The following is a 25,380-nucleotide window of genomic DNA, read 5'->3' as shown; positions in this document are numbered from 1 at the left end:
TGTCCCGATCCCTTGTCAGGTTCAGGCGAATCCTTGTGCTCATCTCCCACTCTCAAGACTTCCTAAACGGAGTTTGCACCAACATCATCCACCTGCACCAGAAGAAGCTCAAGTACTTCACGGTAAGAACACAGCAGCGAGCTCACTCACCCCCTGGTCAACAGACGCGATCAATTCACTTTTGCCACACTACTATTTAGCAGTTTATCAAAGGGCATTCAGTCACTAGCCTGGTGGAACCAGCCGGTTTGCTCCTTTCACCATTGTTTTAGTTAATTGATAGATTTTATTTGACAATTTTAAAATACTTTAACATATTACACCTGGCAACAGATGCACATACATTGAAGTGAAAAATAATGGTGAATGCAGCGATCATGCTCGTTCCATCAGGCTATTGAGTCACCCCTTAGAAGGCAAATATGTATTGTGCAGTAGAGCAGGGTTTTCCAAACTCGGTCCTGTGGTGCCCCCCTCCCCTGGTTGCACGTTTAGTTTTTTGCCCTAGCACTACACTGCTGATTCAAATAACCAACTCATCAAGCTTTGATTATTTGAATCAGCTGTGCAATGCTAGAGCAAAAACCAAAACACACACCGGGCGGCAGGACCAGTGGAGGCTGCTGAGGGGAGAACGGCTCATAATACTGTCTGGAACGGTGCAAATGGAATGGCGTCAAACCATGTGTTTGACATATTTAATACCATTACACTGATTCCGCTCCAGACATTACCACCAGCCTGTTCTCCCCAATTAAGGTGCCGCCAACCTCTTGTGCCCAGGACCCAGTTTGAGAAACCCTGCACTAGAATGTCCTGGACAGACACAGCCATCTGTGATCTCATCACACCGTAACACCTTAGGGAGGAGAAGGGGGGGGTTTATGGCCTGTTGCTAATTATGCATGCGAGACTGTGTGTCCGTTGCCTTCACCAAATGGTGTGGGATGACCGTGCAGATTCTATTTTTCAAATGAAAGGGTAACTATGACCAGTATGTGAAGACCAGGGAGGAGCTGGAAGAGAACCAGATGAAACGCTTCAACTGGGAACAGGACCAGATCTCACACATGAAGGTAGACGACGCCACATTGTGACAGTGCAGAGTACTAATACTACCCCACATGGAAATATTATTCCCCTGTACTGTAAAAGTATGATCGCCTAAGTCCCAGGTCTGTTTGTGCTATCCTTGACACTCATCATCATGCCAAATGAGTGTCAAGGACAGCAACGGAGTTGACAAAAGGCACCAACCGTGGGAACCAGGCTAAAAATGGTATGATGCTTTACTCCGATGCCGTCTCTCTCTACCCGCTGTGTAGAATTACATTGCCAGGTTTGGTCACGGCTCGGCCAAGCTGGCACGACAGGCCCAGAGCAAAGAGAAGACGCTGCAGAAGATGGTGGCCTCAGGGCTGACTGAACGTGTGGTAGATGACAAGGCAAGAGGCTCACTGAAACATTTGTGTGGATGCAATATATTAAATGTACTGGACTGAATCACATCCATTGCTTTCTAAAGCCATCCACGGTTTACTCTTGAACAAGTAGTGCCTACTCTTAGGAATAAATAATAGGTGCACGCTAATTTGGCTAATTTTAGTGTTGCAGTCGTGGTAATCATCTCTCTCCCTCTCATAGACACTCTCGTTTTATTTTCCTTCCTGTGGAAAGATCCCCCCTCCTGTTATCATGGTTCAGAACGTTAGCTTCAAATACAGTGACAACCAGGTCAGTATGTAGCAATGAGCGGGTTTTTATTGGAGTCTCAGAGCTCGTTTCTTGTGTTCCGTCCTCATTCACTAATCTGCCTATTCCTCCTCCAGCCACACATATACAAGAACCTGGAGTTTGGCATTGACCTGGACACACGAGTGGCTCTGGTGGGGCCCAACGGAGCAGGGAAGTCCACACTCCTCAAACTCCTGATGGGAGAGGTAGGTGGTGCCCCTTAAGTCAACTCTTTGTTTTACGATCTCGTAATGACAGTATGGCATATACCGTAAAACCTCTTTCCTTCTCTCCAGCTGCTCCCCACTGACGGAATGATCAGGAAACATTCTCACGTGAAGATTGGCCGATATCACCAGGTAGGAAGGAGAAAGGAAGTAGGAACATAACACATTGCCTGGTGGTTCTCAGACAGCCATCCCATGCTGGTTGCTGGGTTTTGATTGACAGGCTTAAATAAACAGAATTTGATGCATGGATGCTTTAACTCGCCATAGCTCGGTTGGAGAGACATAAACCTGCTTGAGGATAATATGCTGACTAGACCGTGCACGCGAGTGCCGTCCGCGTGTTGAGTTTGTCCATCCACAGACGCGATCAGGACACGCAGGTTAAAGTATCAAAATGAACTCTGAACCAACAAGACTGAACAAAAAAAATAAGCGCAAAATGTAAAGGGTTAGTCGCTTTTTCATGAGCTGAAATAAAAAGTTCCCAGAAATTTTCCATACGGACAAAAGCTAATTTCTCTAAAATTCTGTGCACAAATTTGTTGACATCCCTGTTAGTGAGCATTTCTCCTTTGCCAAGATAATCCATCCACCCGACAGGTGTGGCATAATCAAAAAGCTGATTAAACAATCATTACAGGTGCACCTTGTGCTGGGGACAATAAATGGCCACTAAAATGTGCAGTTTAGTATCTCAACGCCACAGATGTCTCAAGTTGAGGGAGCTTGCAATTGGCATACAGGCTGCAGAAATGTCCACCAGAGCATTGAATGTTCATTTCTCTACCAATCCCAAAACCGGCCTCACAACTGGCAGGGCTGCCCAGTCATGTTAAATCCATAGATTAGGGCAGAATTAATTTTTCAATTGACTGATTTCCTTCTATGAACTGTAACTCAGTAAAATCTTTGTTGCATGTTGCGTTTTATTTTTGTTCTGTATATATTCATTTGGGGACAGGTTGAAACATGAAACATTCATGGACATTTAGCTAGCTAATTTGTCCTGGGATATAAATATTCGGTTATCTTACCTGAAATGCTCAAGGTCTTTTTTTTCTGGATCTTTGTAGAATTTTGACCCATTTTGAGTCACATAAAATTGTTCTCCAACAATTCATCCACAGATAAAAGGGGAAACCCAGTTAGTTTCTAGTAATCTCTTCTCCTTCAGCCTTCTTATTCTTCTGTGGACTTTACATGGCGGTTGGCCACCAACTTTGACTGGTGTGGACCTCAGTTCATCTTTCAGTCATCCTAAAAACCAATGAGATGGGAGAGGCGGGGAATCAAACGTCAAAAATTATATTTTAGCTCCTGGGTAAGCAGATGCTCACGAGCAATTTGGATGAAATTGAGTAACATTTATTTATTTTGCAACGCTCATGCACGCAATGCTGGCGGTGTGGTCAGCATGTATGGGTGCTTACACTGGGATTTTGTGTCCGAAAATGTGGGATTGAGTCAATGGTTTTTCAAATGGGAGTTATCGTTTGTCAGATGATAGACAACAGAGATTGTCCGTCTAAAATCCCACTATATCCGCATTTTTATGTATGAAGCTGGTGTTAAATACTTTTACTTTTTAGACCAAAAACAGACAATAGGTCGATTTCAAGTGTGTTCGTGTGTCTCTGTCCGACCGCAGCCGAAGACCTAAAGGCCTTTGTCCTTCACGCCTGTACTGGGTCAGCACGTACGCTTGTTAAAGTACATCTGAATGTATCTAATATACCTATATGGTGTTATCTGCAGCATCTGACAGAGCAGCTGGAGCTGGACCTGTCTCCTCTGGAGTACATGATGAAGTGCTACCCAGAGATCAAGGAGAAGGAGGAGATGAGGAAGATCATCGGCCGCTACGGCCTCACAGGAAAACAACAGGTGAGGCCGCAGAGCTCGGTCCGGGCCCAGGATCCACTGGAGAAGCATTGACCAAATCAGATTGGTCACCTGGTATAGAAACACCATTTGAAGTGACTTTGGCATGATTGTATCGTCGTCATTAATAGTACAGGAATTAGTGACTTTGAAAGCTTTTCCCGTGTTTGTTCGGAATACCTGTTCCTCTCAAACCATGTCTTTTAATCCTCCACAATCATTGTAGCGTTAACCTGTGGTGTATTCTGGTGGGTACTTAATGGTCGAATTTGATGTAACGATGATAGTTCAAGAGCATGGAAGCACTTGCACTCCTTCATGGTCCTTACTCTGTCCTCTCCCCTAGGTGAGTCCGATCAGGAACCTGTCGGATGGCCAGAAGTGCCGGGTGTGCTTCGCCTGGCTGGCCTGGCAGAACCCCCACATGCTCTTCCTGGACGAGCCCACCAATCACCTGGACATCGAGACCATTGACGCCCTGGCTGATGCCATCAATGACTACGAGGGTGGCATGATGCTGGTCAGCCACGACTTCAGACTCATCCAGCAGGTACCACCATTATATGCTCCCTGACCGGTCCCACATCCATACTTCACATCAATTAAGTCTTAGACCCTGCTAGGTAGTTACAATATGGATAATCTCTCATGGACAGACACATGTAACATAGGATGGCATCGTAGCGTCTGGCAACAGACTGTGTGATGCGACGACGTGATCATTTGTACAAATCAAGATTTCGCAAGATTTTGAATTTCAGAAAGAGAGGGGATTCTTTTGCCCATGCTTTGGCTGAGAGTTTCCTTTTAGGGGGGTGTAGACTTCGCCAGTAACTTCTCATAAATCTTCCCCAGAACCTAATCAAGGTCTTGGGTTTCCGAGATACAATATGGAGAGAAAGGGAACATGTTTTCAATTGAGGTTTGTTCAGTGAGTTGTGACAACAATTTGTTTTGTTTTTTCAGGTGGCTGAGGAGATCTGGGTATGTGAGAAGCAAACCATCACCAAATGGAATAGGGACATCCTGTCATACAAGGAACACTTGAAATCGAAGATAGACAAGCAAGCACATGACATCTAGAGCCCCTGCAATCTGAGCCAGTAAACCCAATCACCATAATGGATTTGGCCTCCAAAGTGCTCGTGTGGTGAAAGAGTAGTCCTCAATGTTCCGGGGGGGGGGTTTCCTCCAGGTACAGATCTACGATCAGCTTCCCTCCCCAAATCCTAAACATTAGTGGGGAAAATGCTAAACTGACCCAAAGTCAGCCTCTAAGGGTAACTTCACCCTACACCCACCCGCCTCCAGCTCAGGCTGCACTCGGATTGGCTGATTCACCGAAAAGTGCATTATGGAACGTATTCCATATCACTGCCATCATCATAGAAAAAGTTATTTTTTCTAATAAGTGTAACAGCCGAAAATGAATGCAGCAGCTTGAAGGTCATTTGTGCAGAAGAGCATTAATTATGCCTTTATTTTTATTTAACGTATTGCAATAACGATTTGTCTGAATAAATTACTGAATTGACAATTGAATATTTACTGTCTCATATTTTGGGCTCTTTGAACAAATACATCTTCCAAAATGCAGCTTTTAATTCTGCATTTTCTTTTGACATTGTAGGGAATACAGTGCACTTATCTAAAACATTGAGAAAATAAACTATTTTACATCTGTGTAAACATAACATGAGAAGCAAAACTAAATTCATTATGAACGGAGATGCTTTGGATTCCTGCTGAACCCAACCACTCATTATGCAACCCATATCATGGCCCACTATTTGCTTTGAGAAATCAACCTCTCCACAACCACCAATGCTTAGCTTTCCAGTTGCTGGCTAATCAAATGTTAGTACACTTGTAGTCATTAAAACTCGTTTTCCAACCACTCCACAAATGTCTTGTTAACAAACTATAGTTTTGGCAAGTCGGTTAGGACATCTACTCTGTGCATGAGAAGTAATGTTTACAGACAGATTATTTCATTGTATCACAATGCCAGCGGGTCAGAAGTTGACTGCCTTTAAACAGCTTGGGAAAATCCAGAAAATGATAGGCTAATTGACATCATTTGAGTCATCAGTCAGGAAGTTGAAGCTTGCTCGCAAATTGGTCTTCCAAATGGACAATGATCCTAAGCATACTTCCAAAGTTGTGGCAAAATTACTTAAGGACAACAAAGTCGTCTCCAGCATATTGGAGTGGCCATCACAAAGCCATGACCTCAATCCTATAGAAAATCTGTGGGCGAGCAAGGAGGCCTACAAACCTGACTCCGTTACCCCAGCTCTGTCAGGAGGAATGGGCCAAAATTCACCCAACTTTTTGTGTGAAGCTTGTGGAAGTTTACCCGAAACAACGTTTGACCTAAGTTTAAATGGTTTAAGGCAATGCTACCAAATACTAATTGAGTGTATGTAAACTTCTGACCCACTGGGAATGTGATGAAATAAAAGCTGAAATAAATCCCTCTACTATTATTCTGATATTTCACATTCTTAAAATAAAGTGGTGATCCTAACTGACCTAAAACAGGGAATTTCTACTAGGATTAAATTTCAGGAATTGTGAAAAACTGAGTTTAAATGTAGTTGGCTGAGGCGTATGTAAGCTTCCTACTTCAACTGTAGATAGAACCTGCCTTAGCTTGAACCACCCCCAACATTTGTTTTTTTGACAATACAGGAAGTAAGTAAATGTTGGACCTCAGTAGTGTTAACTGATTCATTAGAGAATTCAGGCGGAAAAATCTGGGTGAAAACATGCTGTGATATATGAAGGTTATATCCCTGATCAATTCTTAATCATAGTTCCTTTGCTTTATGTAGATTGGACATCATGCATACTACTATACCTCTGCCAGGCCCAGGGGGATCTACATTCTGGAGTAAAGTTTCCCTTAAGGTACAGATCAAGGATCAGCTATCCCTCCCCAATCCTACACTCAACCATTAGCGGGAGAAATGCAAAACTGAATCTGCGTTTAGGGACAACTGAAACCGACACCGGGATCAACATAGCACACTTATGTGAGACTTCATCGTAATAACTTTAATGGTGGTTGTGATTAACTACAGGGAGCAGGGCTCCCATCAAGACCTTTAGAAGCACAAGAAGGCACCCTTCTAAGGTTTCGACAGCTAGTATGGTGGACTTGTGATTGAGCGAGTAGTGTCACTAGCCGCTGTTGAAGCAGTGCAGTTAGAGCTGGGTTTCTCTTCACCTAGACTACGCTGAACCTGTCAGCTGGATGCAGAAACATGGGGCTGATACCGCCGAGCACAGCGGAAGCTACTAGCTAGCTGACCCAAGCCTCATCAGAAAGGGCTGGGCGGGGTCACTACTCATCCCCCTACTGATTGTCACCGTCGTTGTCGTCGGAGACCTGGTCAGGGGGGATGGCTCGCGGGTTGCTGGCCCTGATGCTGGTGATGTGGGGACAGGAGGCAATCAGATTGGCGATGCCCGATAGGGTCACGCCCGAGCCGTCCAGGTTCACCTGGGTCAGACACATGCACTTCAGGAACTTCAGTCCTGAGGGAAATGGACACAAAAAGAAGGTATATTAGGTTTTCACCTTTAAATACTTCCATGGAAGTGTTGCAAGATAATGAGTGGGACCTATAGAGATGTATTAGAGAGCTCATGTCCTATTTTTGCAATGACCGTCCAGTTGACTATTTTGGGCCAAGTGCGCCCTTTATTCAACTGTATGATGGGATCTTACCGTGGTCAGTGATGCGTGTCCGGCTCAGGTTGAGCTTGAAGAGCTGAACACAGTGGACCAGACCTCTCCTCACGACCGTGTCGCCCACCTGAGTACTGGCCAAGCTTAATACCTGGAACATAAAGCCACAACATCAATGCAACTACTGCTAATAATAGCATCAAATCAATCATTTTATTAGTCACATGCGCCGAATACAACAGGTGTAGACCTTACAGTGAAATGCTTACTTACAAGCCCCTAACCAACAATGCAGTTAAAAAATAAGAAATAAAAGGAACAAGTAATTAAAGAGTAGCAGTAAAATAACAATAGCGAGGCTATATATAGGGGGGTACCGATACCGAGTCAATGTGTGGGGGCACCAGTTAGTCGAGGGAATTGAGGTAATATGTACATGTAGGTAGAGTTATTAAAGTGACTATGCGTAGATAATAACAGAGTAGCAGCGGTGTAAAAGATAGAGAGGGGGGGAATGCAAATAGTCTGGGTAGCCATTTGATTAGATGTTCAGGAGTCTTATGGCTTGGGGGTAGAAGCTGTTAAGAAGCATCTTGGACCTAGACATGACGCTCCGGTGCCGTGCGGTAGCAGAGAGAACAGTCTATGGTGGTGGCTGGAGTCTTTGACAATTTTTAGGGCCTTCCTCTGACACCGCCTGGTATAGAGGTCCTGGATGGCAGAAAGCTTGGCCCCAGTGATGTACTGGGCCGTACGCACTAACCTTTGTAGTGTCTTACGGTCGGAGGCCGAGCAGTTGCCCTACCAGGCAGTGATGCAACCAGATGCTCTTGATAGTGCAGCTGTAAAACCTTTTGAGGATCCATGCCAAATCTTTTCCTGAGGGGGAATAGATTTTGTTGTGCCCTCTTCACGATTGTCTTGGTGTGCTTGGACCATGTTAGTTTGTTGGTGATGTGGACACCAAGGAACTTGAAGCGCTCAACCTGCTCCACTACAGTCCTGTCGATGAGAATGGGGGTGTGCTCAGTCCTTCTTTTCCTGTAGTCCACAATCATCTCCTTTGTCTTGATCATGTTGAGGGAGAGGTTGTTGTCCTGGCACCACACTGCCAGGTCTCTGACCTCCTCCCTATAGGCTGTCTCGTCGTTGATCATGACACTGTTGTGTCATCGGCAAACTTAATGATGGTGTTGGGAGTCGTACCTGGCCGTGCAGCTTCAACAAACTTTTACAACGGAGCACTGTTAGCGCCCTAGCTGACCTATAACTTATTTGCAGAGTTCTATCCACTGACACAATAGTTGTCTTTGGGGTTTCATGCGTGCTCCGTACCTGCAGGTGTGGCAGACCGGTGACGAGGGCGGCCACTCCTCGGCTGGTGACGGCCGTGCGGTCCAGACACAGCTCCAGCAGCTCCTGCAGACAGCGCAGGGAGGGCAGCCCGGCGTCCGTCACCTGCGTGTTGCTGAGTGACAGCCTTTTCAGCCTGGAGACAGGAGAGGGGGACATTTCTATCAGGGTCGTATACATTAGTGCTCACCGTAGCAAAACGTTTTGCAACAGAAAACTTAGCGTTTGTTATTGAACAGGTAATTCAGGTAGTCCCTCTGTGTTTCAGTCCGTTTTCTTCGGTTTGGTCCCTAATGAATACGGCCCAGCATTTCTTCATTCACTGCAATGTCAACACTGGAGGACTCTGGTGAATCAACTAGAGCAGTGACCACCAATTCTAGTCCATGTGAGCAATAGTGTGCAGATCTTTGTTCCAGCTCACCACGAACACAACCAGTTAGTCTAAATGATTAGTTGAAATCATTGTATAGCTCCACAAGACAGAGGTTGGTGACCACTGAGTGCCAGTCTATCATGACGAGCATGTATATTGACACCAGGAGAGGATAATAGTTATGAGAGAGTGAGCCGACCTGGTCATGGTAGCCAGCTGGGTGACCCCCTGGTCGGTGACGTATGTGTAGTCAGTTAGGTCCAGCTCGGACAGCAGGGACAGTCTGGAGAGGAAGGCCAGGCCGGCGTCCGTCACCGAGTGGCGTCCAGGCAGGGTCAGCTGGGTCAGCCGGAGACCTGGGATGAACAAGCCAAAACAGACGTAGTACTTTAGTAAACACATTGAACTATATACTGTGAGCCATACACAACATTAACATCTGCAGAAATCTTCCCCTCGAATCAGGAACCTGAGAAAACAGGGAGAATGGACTCTGGAAAATCAATTACTTTAAGTCAATCAAACAGCAGTACTGCAGACCTCGAGGCCCTGATTTGAAAACTCCTGCTGTACACAGTCTCCCTCCCTCTCTTTCTCTCAGATGTGAGTACTCCTGCTGTACACACACATACAATGTGCAGCTCACCTGAGATGATCTGGAGAATGTTGTTGCCATCAGCGACGGAGATGCCAGCCACGCTGAGGGCAGAGAGGGCGGAGTGGGTGGCCAGGTGCTCCAGAGAGCCCTCCCTCACCGCCGTGCCGTCCAGGTAGAGGGTCTGCAGGCTGGGAAGCTCAGCCAGGGCCGACACGTCACTCACCTGACAGACGAGGGAGGAAGGGGGTCAAAGTAGACCTAAATCTCAAAATGGGCTCAGGATATTGTGGTTGGGTATGTTGTCATGTTTGTGTGCTTGTAGGAGCGCAAGAGTGAGCTACCTTAGTGTGTTTGATGCTGAGCAGTCGTAGCTGGGGCACACAGGCGGGCAGCGCTGCCAGGGTGGCCTCCGTGATAGAGGTCTGGTTCAGACTAAGCTGGGTGAGTGTCGAAGGAGCAGACTGCAGGTACAGCACCATCCCTACATCGCTTACTTTGGTCTGGTCTAGCGACAGGAAAGACAGGCTCTTCAAGCCTTTCAGACACAAAGGATACGGAGTGAGATTTTTTTATTTTTTTATCTTAGTCCTCCTTTCAAGTTGGTGAAATGGTTGACACATTTATCCGTAATTATGATTTCAATTATTTTTACCAAGTTGAAGCGCCACTCTTATTACCATATTATGCTTTCGGAAAGTATTCAGACCCCTTGACTTTTTCCACATTTTGTTACGTTACAGTCTTATTCTAAAATTGATTAAATAGCTTTTCCCCCCTCATCAATCTACACACAATATCCCATAATTTTTGGGAAATGTTAGCAAATTAAGTATAACATTTGCATAAGTATTCAGACCCTACTTTGTTGAAGCACCTTTGGCAGCGATTACAGCCTTGAGTCTTCTTAAGTATGACGTTACAAGCTTGGCACATCTCTCTGTACTTTGCTCCGTTCATCTTTCCCTCGATCCTGACTAGTCTCCTGGTCCCTACCACTGAAAAACATCCCCACAGCACGATGCTGCCACCACCATGCTTCACTGTAGGGATGGTGCCAGGTTTCCTCCAGACGTGTCGCTTGGCATTCAGGCCAATCAATCTTGGTTTCATCAGACCAGAGAATCTTGTTTCTCATGGTCTGAGAGTCCTTTAGGTGCCTTTTGGCAAAACCCAAGCAGGCTGTCATGTGCCTTTTACTGAGGAGTGGCTTCTGTCTGGCCACTCTACCATAAAGGCCAGTTAGTGGACTGCTGCAGAGATGGTTGTCCTTCTGGAAGGTTCTCCTGTCTCCACAGAGGAACTCTAGAGCGCTGTCAGATTGACCATCTGGTTCTCGGTCACCTCCCTGACCTAGTCCCCCCCGTTGCTCAGTTTAGCTGGGCGGCCAGCTCTAGGAAGAGTCTTGGTGGTTCCAAACTTCTTCCATTTAAGAATAATGGTGGCCACTGTGTTCTTGGGGCCCTTCAATGCTGCAAAAAAATGTGGTACCCTTCCCCAGATCTGTGCCTCGACACAATCATGTCTCGGAGCTCTACGGACAGTTACTTAGACTTCATGGCTTGGTTTTTGCTCTGACATGCACTGTCAACTTGGGACCTTATATAGACAGGTGTGTCTCTTTCCAAACCATGTCCAATCAATTGAATTTACCACAGGTGGACTCCAATCAAGTTGTAGAAACATATCAAGGATGATTCATGGAAACAGGATGCGCCTGAGCTCAATTTTGAGTCTCATAGCAAAGGGTCTGAATACTTACGCAAATAAGGTATTCCTGTTTTCAATTTTTAACCTTTAAAAATCGGTTTAAAAGGCTTGACCTAGTGTTCTTGCAAGGAGTCATAGCAGGCTTCAGCTTTACAAAGTTACCCCTTTCTTTTTCAAGGTCTTCTGACCTACAGTGCATTCGGAAACTATTCAGGCCCCTTCCCTTTAACACATTTTGTTACATTACAGCCTTATTCTAAAATTGATATATATTTGTTATTCTCATCAATCTACACACAATACCCCATAATGGCAAAATGAAAATAGGGTTTTAGAAGAAAAATATATATATAAACACTCCTCCTCTGATGAAACCAAGATTGAATTCTTTGGCCTGAATGCCAAGCGTCACGTCTGGAGGAAACCTGGCACCATCCCAAAGGGTGAAGCATGGTGGTGGCAGCAGCATCATACTGTGGGGATGTTTTTCAGCAGCAAGGACTGGGAGACAAGTCAGGATCGAGGGAAAGATGAACGGAGCACAGTACAGCGAGATCCTTGATGAAAACCTGCTCCAGAGCTCTCAGGACCTCAGACTGGGGCAAAGGTTCACCTTCCAACAGGACAACGACCCTAAGAACACAGCCAAGACAAGGCAGGAGTGGCTTCCGGACAAGTCTCTGAATGTTCTTGAGTGGCCCAGCCAGAGCCCGGACTTAAACCCGATCTAACATCTCTGGAGAGAAAATAGCTGTGCAGCGCCACTTCTCATCCAACCTGACAGAGCTTGAGAGGATCTGCAGAGAAGAATGGGAGAAACTACCCAAATACAGGTGTGCCAAGCTTGTAGTGTCATACCCAAGAAGACTCGAGACTAATCTCTGCCAAAGGTGCTTTAACAAAGTACTGAGTAAAGGGTCTGAATACTTATGTAAATGTGATATTTCAGTTTTAGATTTTTTATAAAATGTGCAAAAATGTCTAAAAACCTGTTTTTGCTTTGTCATTATAGGGTATTGTGTGCAGATTGATGAGGATTATAATTGTTTTAATCCATTTAGAATAAGGCTGTAACATAACAAAATGTGGAAACATTTAAGGGGTCTGAATACTTTCTGAATGCACTGTATATTCACAAGACTGCTTACCAAGCATTAACTTAATTCATCCACAGCCATTCTATGCTGTAGCCAGGGTCATATTTATTAGTGCACACCATAGCAAAACGTTTTACAACAGAAAACCAAAACAAACGTTACATATTGGGCAAGTTCAGGTATAGTCCCTTCCTGTTTCAGTCAGTTTTCTTTTGTTTGGTGCCTAGTGAATACAACCCAGAATTAGAGAAGAACCTCACCTGTGATGTGTTGCAGACAGGAGTCTGTTAGCTTGCTACATGAGGCCAGGTTCAGGTGCTGCAGTTTCAGTAGGCTGCACAGCACAGAGAGGCCTGTGTCTGGACAACGGGAAGACAAAGAGATAGCAACCATCACTATCATAGCCACAAGCTGCAAAGATAACCAGTCACATGCTTAAAGTGATAGCTTACCAATGCATCTATATTCCTTTATTTTTGTAACTTTCTTTCTTAACTTGACATTCAAATGGCGCTGATAATAGTGTTGAAATAGGGCTCTGGTCAAAAGTAGTGCACTTTATATGGAATAGGTTGCCATTTGGGACGCATACTCAGTGAGCACAAATGCTGTCATGGTAAAGGTATACCTGTGATGAGAGGAGAGTTGACCAGGCTCAGGTGCTTCAGTGCAGTGAAGGCCCGTAGCTGCCGGAGCAGCTCGTTGGTGGAGTACGGGTAGCAGTTGAGGACAAACTTCTGCATCGGGCAGCCGAAAAAGAGTTCCAGGGTGCGCGGGCGAAGGAGCCTCTCGCGGGACATGTGACTGAGCAGGAGCTCGGCCAGTTCAGGGGTCAGACACGACAGACTGCTGCTGTACTGCATGCTGGGAGCTGAGAGAGGAGGAACGAAGGAGAGAAAGAAAGAAGTTGTTTATGCAGCTTTCCAGACATGAATTTCTGTGATCTTTAATTTTTTACACAATTGCAATAAACCACAACCAATGTATGTACAATTCTGACAATTTCTGAGATGGTTGGAAAAACAGTCGGCAAGAAGTGAGGCCTTTCAACCTTTATTTGTGTGCAAATAACAGTGTTGGACATTAAAGTTGTTCTCTGACCTGTCATGAGGTTGACTGTGGCCCGGGTGGCCATTGCACAGAGAGAGGGGACGCTGGGCGTCCTGAAGGGTTTCTTGGGTGGGGATGGGTGACCCTGAGTGGCCTGGGGGTCATCCTGGGCAGCTCTCTGGAGGCGCTCTACTGCAGCCTGGCCCGCTGCCCCCGGCACCACACAACCTGCAGCCTCTTCTGGCTCCACTGCTGGGTCCTCTGCCACCCCCTCCCTGGGAGAGACACAACCATGTGTGACATCTAGTCAACTGATTAAAGATAAGAAAAGCTTCCCGATTCTCCACCCTTGTGCACACTTCCCGTCATGGATTTAACAATGGTGGAAACTTACTCCAAGCCAATGCTTACACCAATCCAACGCTTTAAATCAATGACGGGGAGTGTGCAAGTTCACACTCTGGCTATAATGTCGAGAACTCTGCTGCATTCAAAATTCATGTATTTACAGAGCAAGTTTTGGTCCTGAGCCCCTTCTCAGGCTGCATGCCATCAAGGCTACATGCCAAGTCTGAAGTTTGCATGACAACACATCAAGTCACCTCTTATGTTTGACCATTAGCAGACTGGCACACTTCTACACATTCAACAAGTTAATAATAAAGGTGTTGCAGTGCTGATCAGAACTAAACATTGAAAAAGAATCCACTTTCAACAGAGTTACCTATTACATTTCATTTCAATTTGAATAATCCTACAAATATTTTTTAGGATGTAAGTTCTGCTTAGGGTTATAAACTCAGCAAAAAAAAATAAAAGGTCCTCTCACTGTCAACTGCGTTTATTTTCAGCAAACTTAACATGCGTAAATATTTGCATGAACATAATATTCAACAACAGACAAACTGAACAAGTTACACAGGTGCATGTTCATTAATTGTTTATGGTTGGGGAAACAGTGTTAAAACCCTTCACAATGAATATCTGTGAAGATATTTGGATTTTTACGAATTATCTGTGAAAGACAATGTCCTGAAAAGGGGACGTTTCTTTTTTTCCGCTGAGTTTAGATCCTGGACAGTATCAAATGTTAAATGAAATTGAAATCACGTTACAAAAAAAGACATTGCTTTAAAGTGGAGGGCATGGTCATGATATAGGCTAGGTTTAGGCTGGGCACTCACCTAAGTCTGTTGCCCTGGTCTGGCCAGTGGTGTCTGGGCTCCAGCCCTCCACGCAGCCGGTTCTCTGGGAAGAAGGGTAATCGGGGCATACCTGCTGGGGTTAACCATAGCTTAGGCCTTTAGGATACTCAATTTAAATCTGTATTCATTCTAGAAGCCATACATCTTGAATTACACTACATGACCAAAAGTATGCGGACTCGTCGAACATCTCATTCCAAAATCATGGGCATTAATGCGGAGTTGGTCCCCCGTTTTCTGCTATAACAGCCTCCACTCTTCTGGGAAGGCTTTCCACTAGATGTTGGAACATTGCTGCAGGGTCTTGCTTCCATTCAGCCACAAGAGCCTTAGTCAGGTCAGGCACTGATGTTGGGCGATTAGGCCTGGCTCGCAGTCGGCGTTCCAACTTATCCCAAAGGTTTTTGATGGGGTTGAGGTCAGGGTTTCTGTGCAGGCCAGTCACATTCTTCCACACCGATCTCAACAAACCATTTCTGTATGGACCTCGCTTTGTGCACAGGGGCATTGTCATGTTGAAACAGGGAAGGGCCTTCCCCAAACTGTTGCCACAAAGTTGGATGCACATAATCGTCTGAATGTCATTGTATGCTGTCGCGTTAAGATTCCCTTCACTGCAACTAAGAGGCCTCGCCCGAACCATGAAAAACAGCCCTAGACCATTATTCCTCCTCCACCAAACCTTACAGTTGGCACTATGCATTGGGCCAGGTAGCGTTCTCCTGGCATTCGCCAAACCCAGATTTGTCCGTCGGACTGCCAGATGATGAAGCGTGATTCATTACTCCAGAGAACGCATTTCCACTGCTCCTGAGTTCAATGGTGCTTTACACCACTCCAGCCAACGCTTGGCATTGCGCATGGTGACCTTAGGCTTGTGTGCGGCTGCTCGGCCATGGAAACCCATTTCATGAAGCTCCTGACAAACAGTTATTGTGCTGAAGTGCTTCCAGAGGCAGTTTGAAACTCAGTAGTGAGCGTTGCAACTGAGGACAGGCGATTGTTACGCACTACACGCTTCAGCACCCGGCAGTCACGTTCTGTGAGCTTGTGTGGCCTACCACCTCGCGGCTGAGCCATTGTTGCTCCTAGAGGTTTCCACTTCACAATAACAGCACATGCCACGTTAAAAGTCACTGAGCTCCTCAATAAGGCAATTTTACTGCCAATGTTCATCTATGGAGATTGCAAGGTTGTGTGCTCGATTTTATACACCTGTCAGCAACGGGTGTGGCTGAAATAGCCAAATCCACTAATTTGAAGGGATGTCCACATACTTTGTATATATAGTGTATTTCAGACAAATATCCAAGATATTTAACCATCTGAATGCATGTCTGAGACTTATCACATGCCTCTCATCAACAACATCGCTCTCTCTAATCACAATGTTCCTCTTCTTCAGTTTTAGCTTCCTCTTTGGCTGTAAAAAGAATCCCCGGCAATGAGCTTCACACGAAGTGTAACACTTGGATTACTGTCTGTACCTCAGAGCTTGAATACTCAGAGAAACTGACTTATTTTGGCACGAGTGAGTGCAGCGCAAACTTGCATAAGCTGGAAAGTCGGGCGCATTCATCTGCTATTTCCCAATCAAAGCAGCTTTCTCATGGTCAGTGAGGAGATATCAAACACCATCACTGGGCCAGTTGGCTCACTATCCTGACCGCAGCCATGGCAGGTTAGTTCAATGGATTTCTACACACACTGGTTCACTTCAACTACTTCTGTAGTAACCTGGCGTAAAAAAAAAAAAACTATATTCCCAGGGGACAGTAGGTTAAATCCTACTGCAAATGGGGCTGCAGTGCTCATCAAGTTTCAAAGCCATTTGTCTAACCACTGACACAGAGAGAGGGCCCATCTTTATTGGACTGTAAAGAACAAGGTGTTCAGAGGAAAAACCAGGGAGAGACACAGAGAGAAAATGGAAGGAAGGATAAAATAAAATTCCAAACAGAGGTTGTAGTACCATTGAGGAGGAAGTGCGGCTCTCTACCCCCTCTGGCATCTCTTCATCGTCTGAGCTGGCAGCCTCCTCTGCATCACCAGGATTCAGCTTCTGGCCCCGTCCTGTCAGGGAAATACTGCATGAACACTTTGGAGTAGGATGAAGTGGTACCTAGACGCTGATCTTGGGTCAGTTTCACATTGTTCCCACTTACGGTTAAGGTTAGGATAGGGGAGAGGAAGCTGATCCTAGATCTGTACCTAGGAGAAACTGTGCCCGGGGTGAACAATTCACATTCAGCTGACCCAGAGAATACCTGAATGAAACTTAGTGCCTGTAATGGTGTTATGGTGTCTTCACAAAGTGATGCCTCAAACTAATGGATCCATAATGCAATAGCCTGTGTGAGTAAGGCAATTAAACAGCGTTACATTTATACTCCAAGAAAATACATTTCTGAAGGTAAAACACCCAACAAGTCATCAACTTTGATATTTGAAAATGTATCAAATACATTGTGAATGTGCGGCTTCATACGCCAGACGTGGATCTTACCCCAGGAGTGAGAAGGTCCGGTCATTGGGGGGCCAACACCAGGGATGCCTGCGTAGCCCACTGCTTCTTCCCACAGCTGGTGAGGCAGAGGTGGGGGCAGAGCAGGATCCTCCATCCCTTCCTCCTCCAGCTCTGGTATCTGGGGCTGCTGTGGCTGGGGAAGCACAGGGAGTGCAACTACCACCTCCTCCTGACCCAATAAGAGGCGATCAGCTGGGCTGGCCGGATCCTGGGGTGTCTCTGGGGGCGTGGTCTGGATACAGAGGGCGGCGTTGGGTGTGAGGCCCAGGGAGCGCAGGGAGCAAGCCAGCTCCGCCTCCCCAAAGCGTTTCCGTGGGAACCCCTGGAGGAGGGAAAAGGAGGCCAGAGAAGGGTAGCGCCCGGAGATGTGCTCCATCACGCTGCGCAGAGGGGCGTCGGCAGGGAAGCGCTCCCGCATGGACTCCCCAGAGGGTAGCCGGATCTACAGGGAGAGACACAGAGGGTGAAACCTCCATTATAAACATACCACCTCAGTCTCCATCTAACTAGGCTACACATTTCATGCACGCCTCTTCAATCAACTAATAGGGGTGCTCTCAAGTCAACAATCGAGACAGAAGTCTACCTATGCTCAGGGCTCTAAATGAATACAACACATTTTGGTATCACCGGTATTAAGGAGCACCAGAAAAGAAGATGTTTTTAATTGATTGAGATATAACCTGTATTGGGTCTATGTGTATTCTAGCTACTTCTGAAGCACATGTTGTACCATAAAAACTAATATGGAACCCTGTAAAACATTTGTTTATTATAAAAAGCTAAAATGTTGATACAAAAACCTGTCATTGGGGGAATATTAGGCTTCTACATTGTTTAACAGGTTATTTCTATAAATAATGGAGCCAATGTGTGACAAAGGGATCAACATTTACACATGTATTTTCATGCAGTTCCACATGTGCACTTAAGAGGAATAAAAGTGAATATATGCAAATTGACCCATAACTCCAGCACTTCATTTTAATTTTCAAGGACCTCAATGTTATACAATTGTTAATCATTGTACATATAGGGCCTAATATAGAACCACTAAATAGGGCATTAACACTAAAAATAATACAATTTTTAGGCCTTGCCAATGCGTTGATATTCAAATTATTCTTACATTCTAAAAATATGTGAGAATAATGTGGACATTGTCTGTCTAAATAGACTGGATACATTTTTCTAGGTTGCTCATCTATTAGCAGGACTGATCAGAAAATGTTGCAAGCATGTTATGTAGCCTAACGTCAGTGGATTATTTTCCTCTTCACTCGCATAATAGCCTAGGCTTCTCCAAACCAAAATCCTGTGACTTGTCTGGTAATGAATCAATGTGATTTTTAAAAAATCAAAATCTCCATATTTTTGGTTAATTGACCTCTGGCTGGGAAAATACGTGGAGGTGCAGCTCATCTATTCGTTTGTTCATTTATCACATATCAGAAACATTTAGCATGCTATAATGTAAGCTTAAATCAATAAGTGCGTTATTTTGCTATTGACTGACATTAGGCAATTGACTTCAGGCAAATCCAAAAGCCTGCGGAGGTTGTGAAATATGAACACGACACTCACATGCTTTTGAAAACATAGATTTCCATTATTTTCTATGCATATCATGATGAAAATAGTCACTCGGAACAACAGTACAGTGAAGCGCACTGGTCGTAGAGCAAAATATTTAGGAGCATATGCAACCAAAATGGTCACACTTTAGATCACTGCCTATGCTGCTAGGAATACAGTGGCTTCATAAAATATTCATACCCACTTGACTTACTCCACATTTTGTTATAAAAAAAAACAAAAAAAATTAATTACATTTCTCTTCTCACCATCTACACACAATACCCCATAACGACAAAGTGAAAACATGTTTTTGGATATCTTTTTTTCCTCACTCACTTTTTCCTCACTGGGTAAGTCGCCAAGAGCTTTCCACACCTGGATTGTGAACATTTGCCCAATATTATTTTCAAAATTCTTCAAGCTCTGTCAAATTGGTTGTTGATCATTGCTAGACAACCATTTTCGGGTCTTGCCATAGATTTGAGTAGATTTAAGTCGAAACTGTAACTTGAACACTCAAGAACATTCGCTGTCTTCTTGGTAAGTAACTCCAGTGTAGATTTGGCCTTGTGTTTAAGGTTATTGTACTGATGAAAGGTGAATTAATCTCCCAGCGTCTGATGGAAAGCATACTGAACCAGGTTTTCCTATAGGATTTTGCCTGTGCTTAGCTTCATTCCATTTTTATCCTGAAAAATTCCCCAGTCCTTAACAATTACAAGCATACCAATAACATCATGCAGTCACGACTATGTTTGAAAATATGGAGAGTGGTAATACTAATGTTTTGTATTTGCCCCAAACATAACACTTTGCATTCAGGACAAAGAGTGAATTGCTTGGCCACATTGTTTGTAGTATTACGTTAGTGCCTTATTTCAAACAGGATGTATGATTTGGAATATTTTTATTCTGTACAGGCTTCCTTTTCATTCTGTCAATTAGGCTAGTATTGTGAAGTAACTACAATGTTGTTGATCCATCCTCAGTTCTATCACAGCCATTAAACTCTGTAACTGTTTTAAAGTCACCATTGGCTTCATGGTGAAATCCCTGAGCAGTTAGTTTCCTTCCGCTCTGTCAACCGAGTTAGGAAGGACACCTGTATCTTTGTAGTTACTGGGTAATTAACAACTTCACCATTCTCAAAGTTATATTTAATGTCTGCTTTTAAAAAAAATCCATCTACCAATAGGTTCCCTTCTTTGCGAGGCATTGGAAAACCTATTTTTGGTTGAATCTACATTTGAAATTCAATGCTCGACTAAGGGACCTTACATACAGATAATTGTATGTTTGGGGTACAGAGATGAGGTAGTCATTCAAAAATCACGTTAAACACTATTATTACAGTCCGTGTAACTTATTAAGCACATTTGTACGCCTGAACTTATTTAAGCTTGCCATAGCAAAGGGGTTGAATACTTATTGACTCAAAGAAATTTCAGCTTTTCTTTTAATTAAATTTGTAGAAATTTCAACAAATAAAAAAACTGACGTTATGGGGTATTGTGTGTAGGCCAGTGACAAAGAAAGTCTCAATTTAATCCATTCTAAATTCAGGCTGTAACAACAAAAAGTCAAGGGGTGTGAATACTTTCTGAAGGCACTGCATGTAAACATTGCCAGAGGGCTCAGTCTCACCATGAGGATGCAGTTGTTGTCTATACTAGTCTGGACCGTACCCCCCAGCCTCTGGCCTTGGCTGCTGCCAGGGGGGGACGTGGTCTCAGTGGAGGCGCTCGGCTGGGTCTTCTTCTCCTGTAAACTCCTCCGGTCCTCAGCAATACGCTTCAGCACCAGCTCACGCTCCTGAGGTAACACACACGTCACAGGAATGCCATGTCTGAGTGTGACTTTTTTGCAAAAGGGCTGAATATAGAGTCTCAATCATTTGAATAAACCAATCTTCAGTGTAAATTGTGTCACAAGGCAATATGCACTGCAGTATGTTAGACTAGCATGTTGAAAACCCTGTGGCTATGCTGGGTGTGTGTGTGCTCAGTGTGTTTCAGCTGATCCATCAGGCAGGTGCTGCTGACCTGTTTCTTCTGCCTCCTCTCGTTCCTGGCCTCGTTGGCCACACGCATCCTCTGCTGCTCCTGAAAGTCACTCTTGTCCTGCCTGATACGGGACTCCAACGGTGGGGTGTCTGTGGATGGGCTGGTGGGTTGCGGGGGTCCCAGGACTAAAGAGGGGCCTTCAGACACACATTAGAAACAGAACGGTCACTGCTGAAATAAAGAGTCAAATAACTAGCTACTATGCTATGCCCAGAGTAGGTTGACGTTTTTCCCCAAAACTTCAGTTAAGTAATATATATTTAAGGCTACAATTTCAAACGAGGAACGTGTCTGAGGCAGGGGAGAACGACTGGGAAAGGGGATAGATACCTAGTCAGTTACTCAACTGAATGCATTCAACCTAAATGTGCCTTCCTCATTTAAACCTCTGAATCAGAGGTGCGGGGGCTGCCTTAATCAACATCCACATAATCGGCACCCGGAGAGCAGTTATTGTGGGGGTTAACTGCCATACTCAGATTGTTCCACCTTGGGATTCAAACAAGTAACCTTTCGCTTCCTGTCCCAACTCTCTAACCACTAGCCTACCTGACGCCACTGCCCCCACTCATTGAAGTCACAAAGTAGTTCAAGGTCGAACGCAGTACTGGAGGCTGTTTCCAGAAAGTAAGATTCACATTATGGTGAATGGGAAAACGGCAATCTTCGAGGTCAGTATTCGTGTAAATATTTACATATTTTTTTACACAATCATAGACGCAATTATTGGTACTATCACACCACATGCATGTCCTTGAACCGATTATTTTAAAATCACACACAAAAGAAGAATGAAAATTGAGTTACTACCACCAGCCTACACTACCCCAGTTGGCCTTCAACTTGAGATACTAAATGAGAAGGGGGGCAGCAATAAATTAGCCTGCAAAGTCACTTCCTAGAGTAGCTAAAACTACACATGCGATGTTTCCAAAAACTCCTCCATGAGCAAGATGGCAATACATCAAATGCACCACTATGACATCATATACTGAAATGTAATCAATGTCATCACTATGTTATAACAAATAAGCATTATTGGTAGATTTTGGAGGGAGGGAGATTAGCTTGGTAACAAAAAGCTTGGATAATTTAATTTACTGCCTTATGTCCTGTCCTGTACACAGTTCCCCTGTATATGCAGCTGGAAACAAGGCAAAGCCACTCGCTGTTCCAAGTTTTACAAGACCGTTACCTGATTTGTACAAAATGGATAAAAGACACCACAAGTGGTCAATTGTGCACAATTAGACAATGGACCATTACATTACAGTATGCAATCAACCATGGAAAACAAATGCCTGATGAAATATCATAATGGTGTGTCACACCTCTACTGTCATTGGGCGATGTCTGTGAGTGTGATGTGCTTGGGGGGCAAGAGCTCCCTGCATCTTTGGGAGGGTTGAATGCAGCAAATGCCGTTGAAACTGGCTGGGGTGGATTTTTGACCAGCTTGTGCCTCAGATTTTCACCTTGTAAAAGCCTGCCGTAAACACATAGAAAAAAAGATGGGTGAAAAAGCAACAACCATTTGACCAGTTCAGTTATTGACGACACCGGTCTTGACATTGGAAAAAATAGTTCCTTGCCTGTCCATTTAAGGGTTATGGTTTAGGAGGACTCACCACTCAGCTGCATCAGGCACAGAGAAGTGTCCTGCCTGCACGGCAGACTGGATCTGCTCCTCACTGAAGCCCATCTCACACAGGGTATGGAACAACTCTCCGATAGTCTGCAACACAAGGCCATGGGGGTGTGAGACAAACAGGAAATGTCATAACAAAAGGCGGGCCTATACACAAACCGCACTCTTGACCGAACACAAAAGGGGCTGGGCAAAGGGTGCCCCTGGTGTCTTCGAGCAGGACAATCAGATGATGCCCTACAAAGTCAATCAATCTCAGTCAATAATGCACGAATGAAGTGTGACTGATGAATGGAGTGATTGTTTGGCTCGACAAAGTGCAAGTTTGACCAAAGACAGCAGCTGACTGAAGTGAGCTAGCCTTGAGATTTATCCTTATAGGGAAATGCTGTGTTGTCATACAAGCTTGTTTTCTAGGTCTGATAAAGCACAAAAATTGAATATGTATTTTCAACTAGCTGGCTAGCTTAGTTGGTATCTAGCTAGCTGTATTGTACTTCCAGTGCCAATTAATAAACTATAATCACAGATAGAACAATGAGACAGATATTTCCTCAGATGTATAAATGTGAAGCATCTGCTTGGCATTTCCACTCATGAGAGGAAGCCCACTGGCCGGTGTTGTGCCAAACCCCCCTTCGCGTGAACGAGCACGCACTCAATTCTTCATTGCTGTGACTTGCTTGCTAGTTGAGATTTCTGCTCTTCACTCCGTTGTCAGTTTAGCCTACATTTCACTGATCTTAGTAGCAGAAAGCATATTTTATTAGTGTTCTTTGATTGCGGTGGAGGCACTAGTAATGTCTGCAGTTTTCGGTTTGTATTAGTCTATAAATATATTTTCCAAAATTCGTAATCTCTCCTATGTCTTATTCGACTAGTAGTTCTGAAATGTTTGTTTGCCTACATTTTACTCCCTTTGTTTAATATAACACACTAACATTGATTATTCATTTCAGTTGCCTATCCTGACGGGAAGTTTGTTCTATGGAAAGTATTTGACTGATGTGTGCCACAGAAAGTACTTGACTCTAGTGACAAAATTAAAGAAATTAGAAGGTGGGGGGGTATTTCAGTAAGGCCATTTTCTTGCCTGCCAAAATTCACCCCCCTTCTAATTTCCTTAATTTTGTGGCTAGAGTCAAATACTTTCCGTGGTACTGGTCAACATGAGCTACCAAAATGATTCTGAAGTGTGCCAGGCCTTGCAGTCCTAAAATAGTAGGGGGGTGGGAGAATTTCGACAGGCAAGAAAACGGCCCTTCTAATTCCTTTAATTGTGTCACTAGAGTTAAGTACTTTCTGTGGCACACATCAGAGTCAAACACATTCTATAGAAGAAACTTCCCGATAGTCAACCGAAATTAAAAATCAATGTGTGTGTGTTATATTAAACAGAGGGAGTAAAATGTAAGCAAGCAATAAACATTTCAGAACAACTACTAGTCGAATAAGACATGGGAAAGATTACGAATTTTGGCAAAGATATGTATTTAGCCAAATCGAAAACTGCAGACATTACTAGTGCCTACCCGCGCTCAAACCGCCATAAAATATATATATATATATGAAAAGCAGCCTAATCTTGATCATTGACAGCTGCCTTGGACACACTTTTTTTTTAAAGATCAGTGAAATGTAGGCTAAATTGACAACGGATCAATACAGTTTTCGATTCCTAAAACTACAATCTGATATGAACCGAGTGGACTTTACCCTTTCCAAAAGTTTTTTTTTCCCGAGTGCAACGGAAATGAGTTATTGCACACGCGCACTTCACAGAGGAGGTGTTCCCTGATGGAAATATGCAGATGCTACTAGATCGCGCCAATAGGATATCGGTAGCTCGTGCTTGGCTTTGCCCACTTTGACTAATTTATTCCTATTGTAAACGACAGTCTGTGGTCAATCTTGGTTTAGTTACAAAAAATCTTTGCTATAGTCTAGGACCTCTACTCTAGGTTAGAAACTTCGACGTGACATGATGATCACTCTGAACTCCACTTCTTCAAGGAAATGATCAATGTCCGGGTATTTTACTTGAGCTCATTCTATAACCTAAACAGGGCCATTTGTATCGTAATGCAGATAACTACCGGTAGCTAGCCAGCTTACTGTCATTTTAGCAAGCCAACTACTGCTACGGGAATTTACAATGGAGAATGTGCTAGGTACAATAGCTAGCATAGCTAGCTAACGTTATCCAATTAGCTAGCTAACTGTTAGTTACTACTGTACCAACTTATCTAAGTAATAACTGTTACTCTTTAGAAGTGAAAGTATTAAGCCAGTTGGCTATTTGCAACTTACCGGAGTGGAATCCATACTTTCAGTGGTTCTTTGCACTAGCTAGCTGTGCCCTGTTGTTGGCTTGCATGTCAAGGAAAGATTAGTAGCCAGAGCCAATGGCTACATTACAGAACGCGATTTGAACCTATCAAAACTGCTGACAGACAGTAGGAAACGCCCCGGAAACCACAGTTATTCCAAAATAAAAAAATGTTTACACAGACTACACACACGTTTGAACATTTCGTCTCAATATCAATATAACTGTTTGTAGCAATGTGTACTCAGACAAAACAGTCAGCAAATGATAATCCACACCATATGACCAGCAGCTTGTGGTACCGCTT

The 25,380-nt window shown here is 44.2% G+C and overlaps 2 protein-coding genes across 6 annotated transcripts in view; one reads left to right on the top strand and one right to left on the bottom strand.

Moving 5' to 3' along the window:
• The window catches only part of LOC118373227 (ATP-binding cassette sub-family F member 2), a 10,958-nt gene extending 5,571 nt beyond the window's left edge, over positions 1-5,387 (top strand). For both annotated transcript variants that reach the window (XM_035759317.2, XM_052505428.1), the window contains 9 exons: positions 20-122; positions 981-1,076; positions 1,326-1,445; positions 1,645-1,734; positions 1,830-1,940; positions 2,031-2,093; positions 3,720-3,848; positions 4,192-4,395; positions 4,812-5,387. In XM_035759317.2, coding sequence (XP_035615210.1) covers positions 20-122; positions 981-1,076; positions 1,326-1,445; positions 1,645-1,734; positions 1,830-1,940; positions 2,031-2,093; positions 3,720-3,848; positions 4,192-4,395; positions 4,812-4,928 — 1,033 coding nt within the window. In that variant the 3' untranslated portion in view covers positions 4,929-5,387. The remainder of the gene's footprint in view (positions 1-19; positions 123-980; positions 1,077-1,325; positions 1,446-1,644; positions 1,735-1,829; positions 1,941-2,030; positions 2,094-3,719; positions 3,849-4,191; positions 4,396-4,811) is intronic.
• LOC118373202 (UBX domain-containing protein 1-B-like) lies at positions 5,293-25,380 on the bottom strand. 4 transcript variants are annotated; one of them, XM_035759299.2, is made up of 12 exons: positions 17,435-17,482; positions 16,901-17,001; positions 14,908-14,998; positions 13,775-13,998; positions 13,302-13,544; positions 12,934-13,032; positions 10,211-10,404; positions 9,918-10,092; positions 9,471-9,627; positions 8,878-9,031; positions 7,582-7,693; positions 5,293-7,388 (listed from the first exon to the last, which is right to left on the bottom strand). In XM_035759299.2, the coding sequence occupies exons 3-12, from the start codon at positions 14,994-14,996 to the stop codon at positions 7,207-7,209; spliced, it is 1,629 nt and encodes a 542-aa protein (XP_035615192.2). In that variant the 5' UTR covers positions 14,997-14,998; positions 16,901-17,001; positions 17,435-17,482; the 3' UTR covers positions 5,293-7,206. The 4 variants fall into 4 exon arrangements, with proteins under 4 accessions (XP_035615192.2, XP_035615185.2, XP_052361396.1 ...); XM_035759292.2 differs by having other exon boundaries at positions 14,908-15,001; positions 17,435-17,476; XM_052505436.1 differs by lacking the exons at positions 5,293-7,388; positions 7,582-7,693; positions 8,878-9,031; ... (3 more) ...; positions 12,934-13,032; positions 13,302-13,544 and adding exons at positions 20,678-20,845; positions 21,076-21,233; positions 22,428-22,582; positions 22,725-22,831; positions 25,055-25,380 and having other exon boundaries at positions 13,781-13,998; positions 14,908-15,001; positions 17,435-17,897.

The sequence above is a fragment of the Oncorhynchus keta genome, chromosome 4 (assembly GCF_023373465.1).
Source record: "Oncorhynchus keta strain PuntledgeMale-10-30-2019 chromosome 4, Oket_V2, whole genome shotgun sequence".
Lineage (NCBI taxonomy): Eukaryota > Metazoa > Chordata > Actinopteri > Salmoniformes > Salmonidae > Oncorhynchus > Oncorhynchus keta.
Note: the sequence above shows the minus strand (reverse complement) of the source record. Positions and strands in the feature narration are given on the sequence as shown.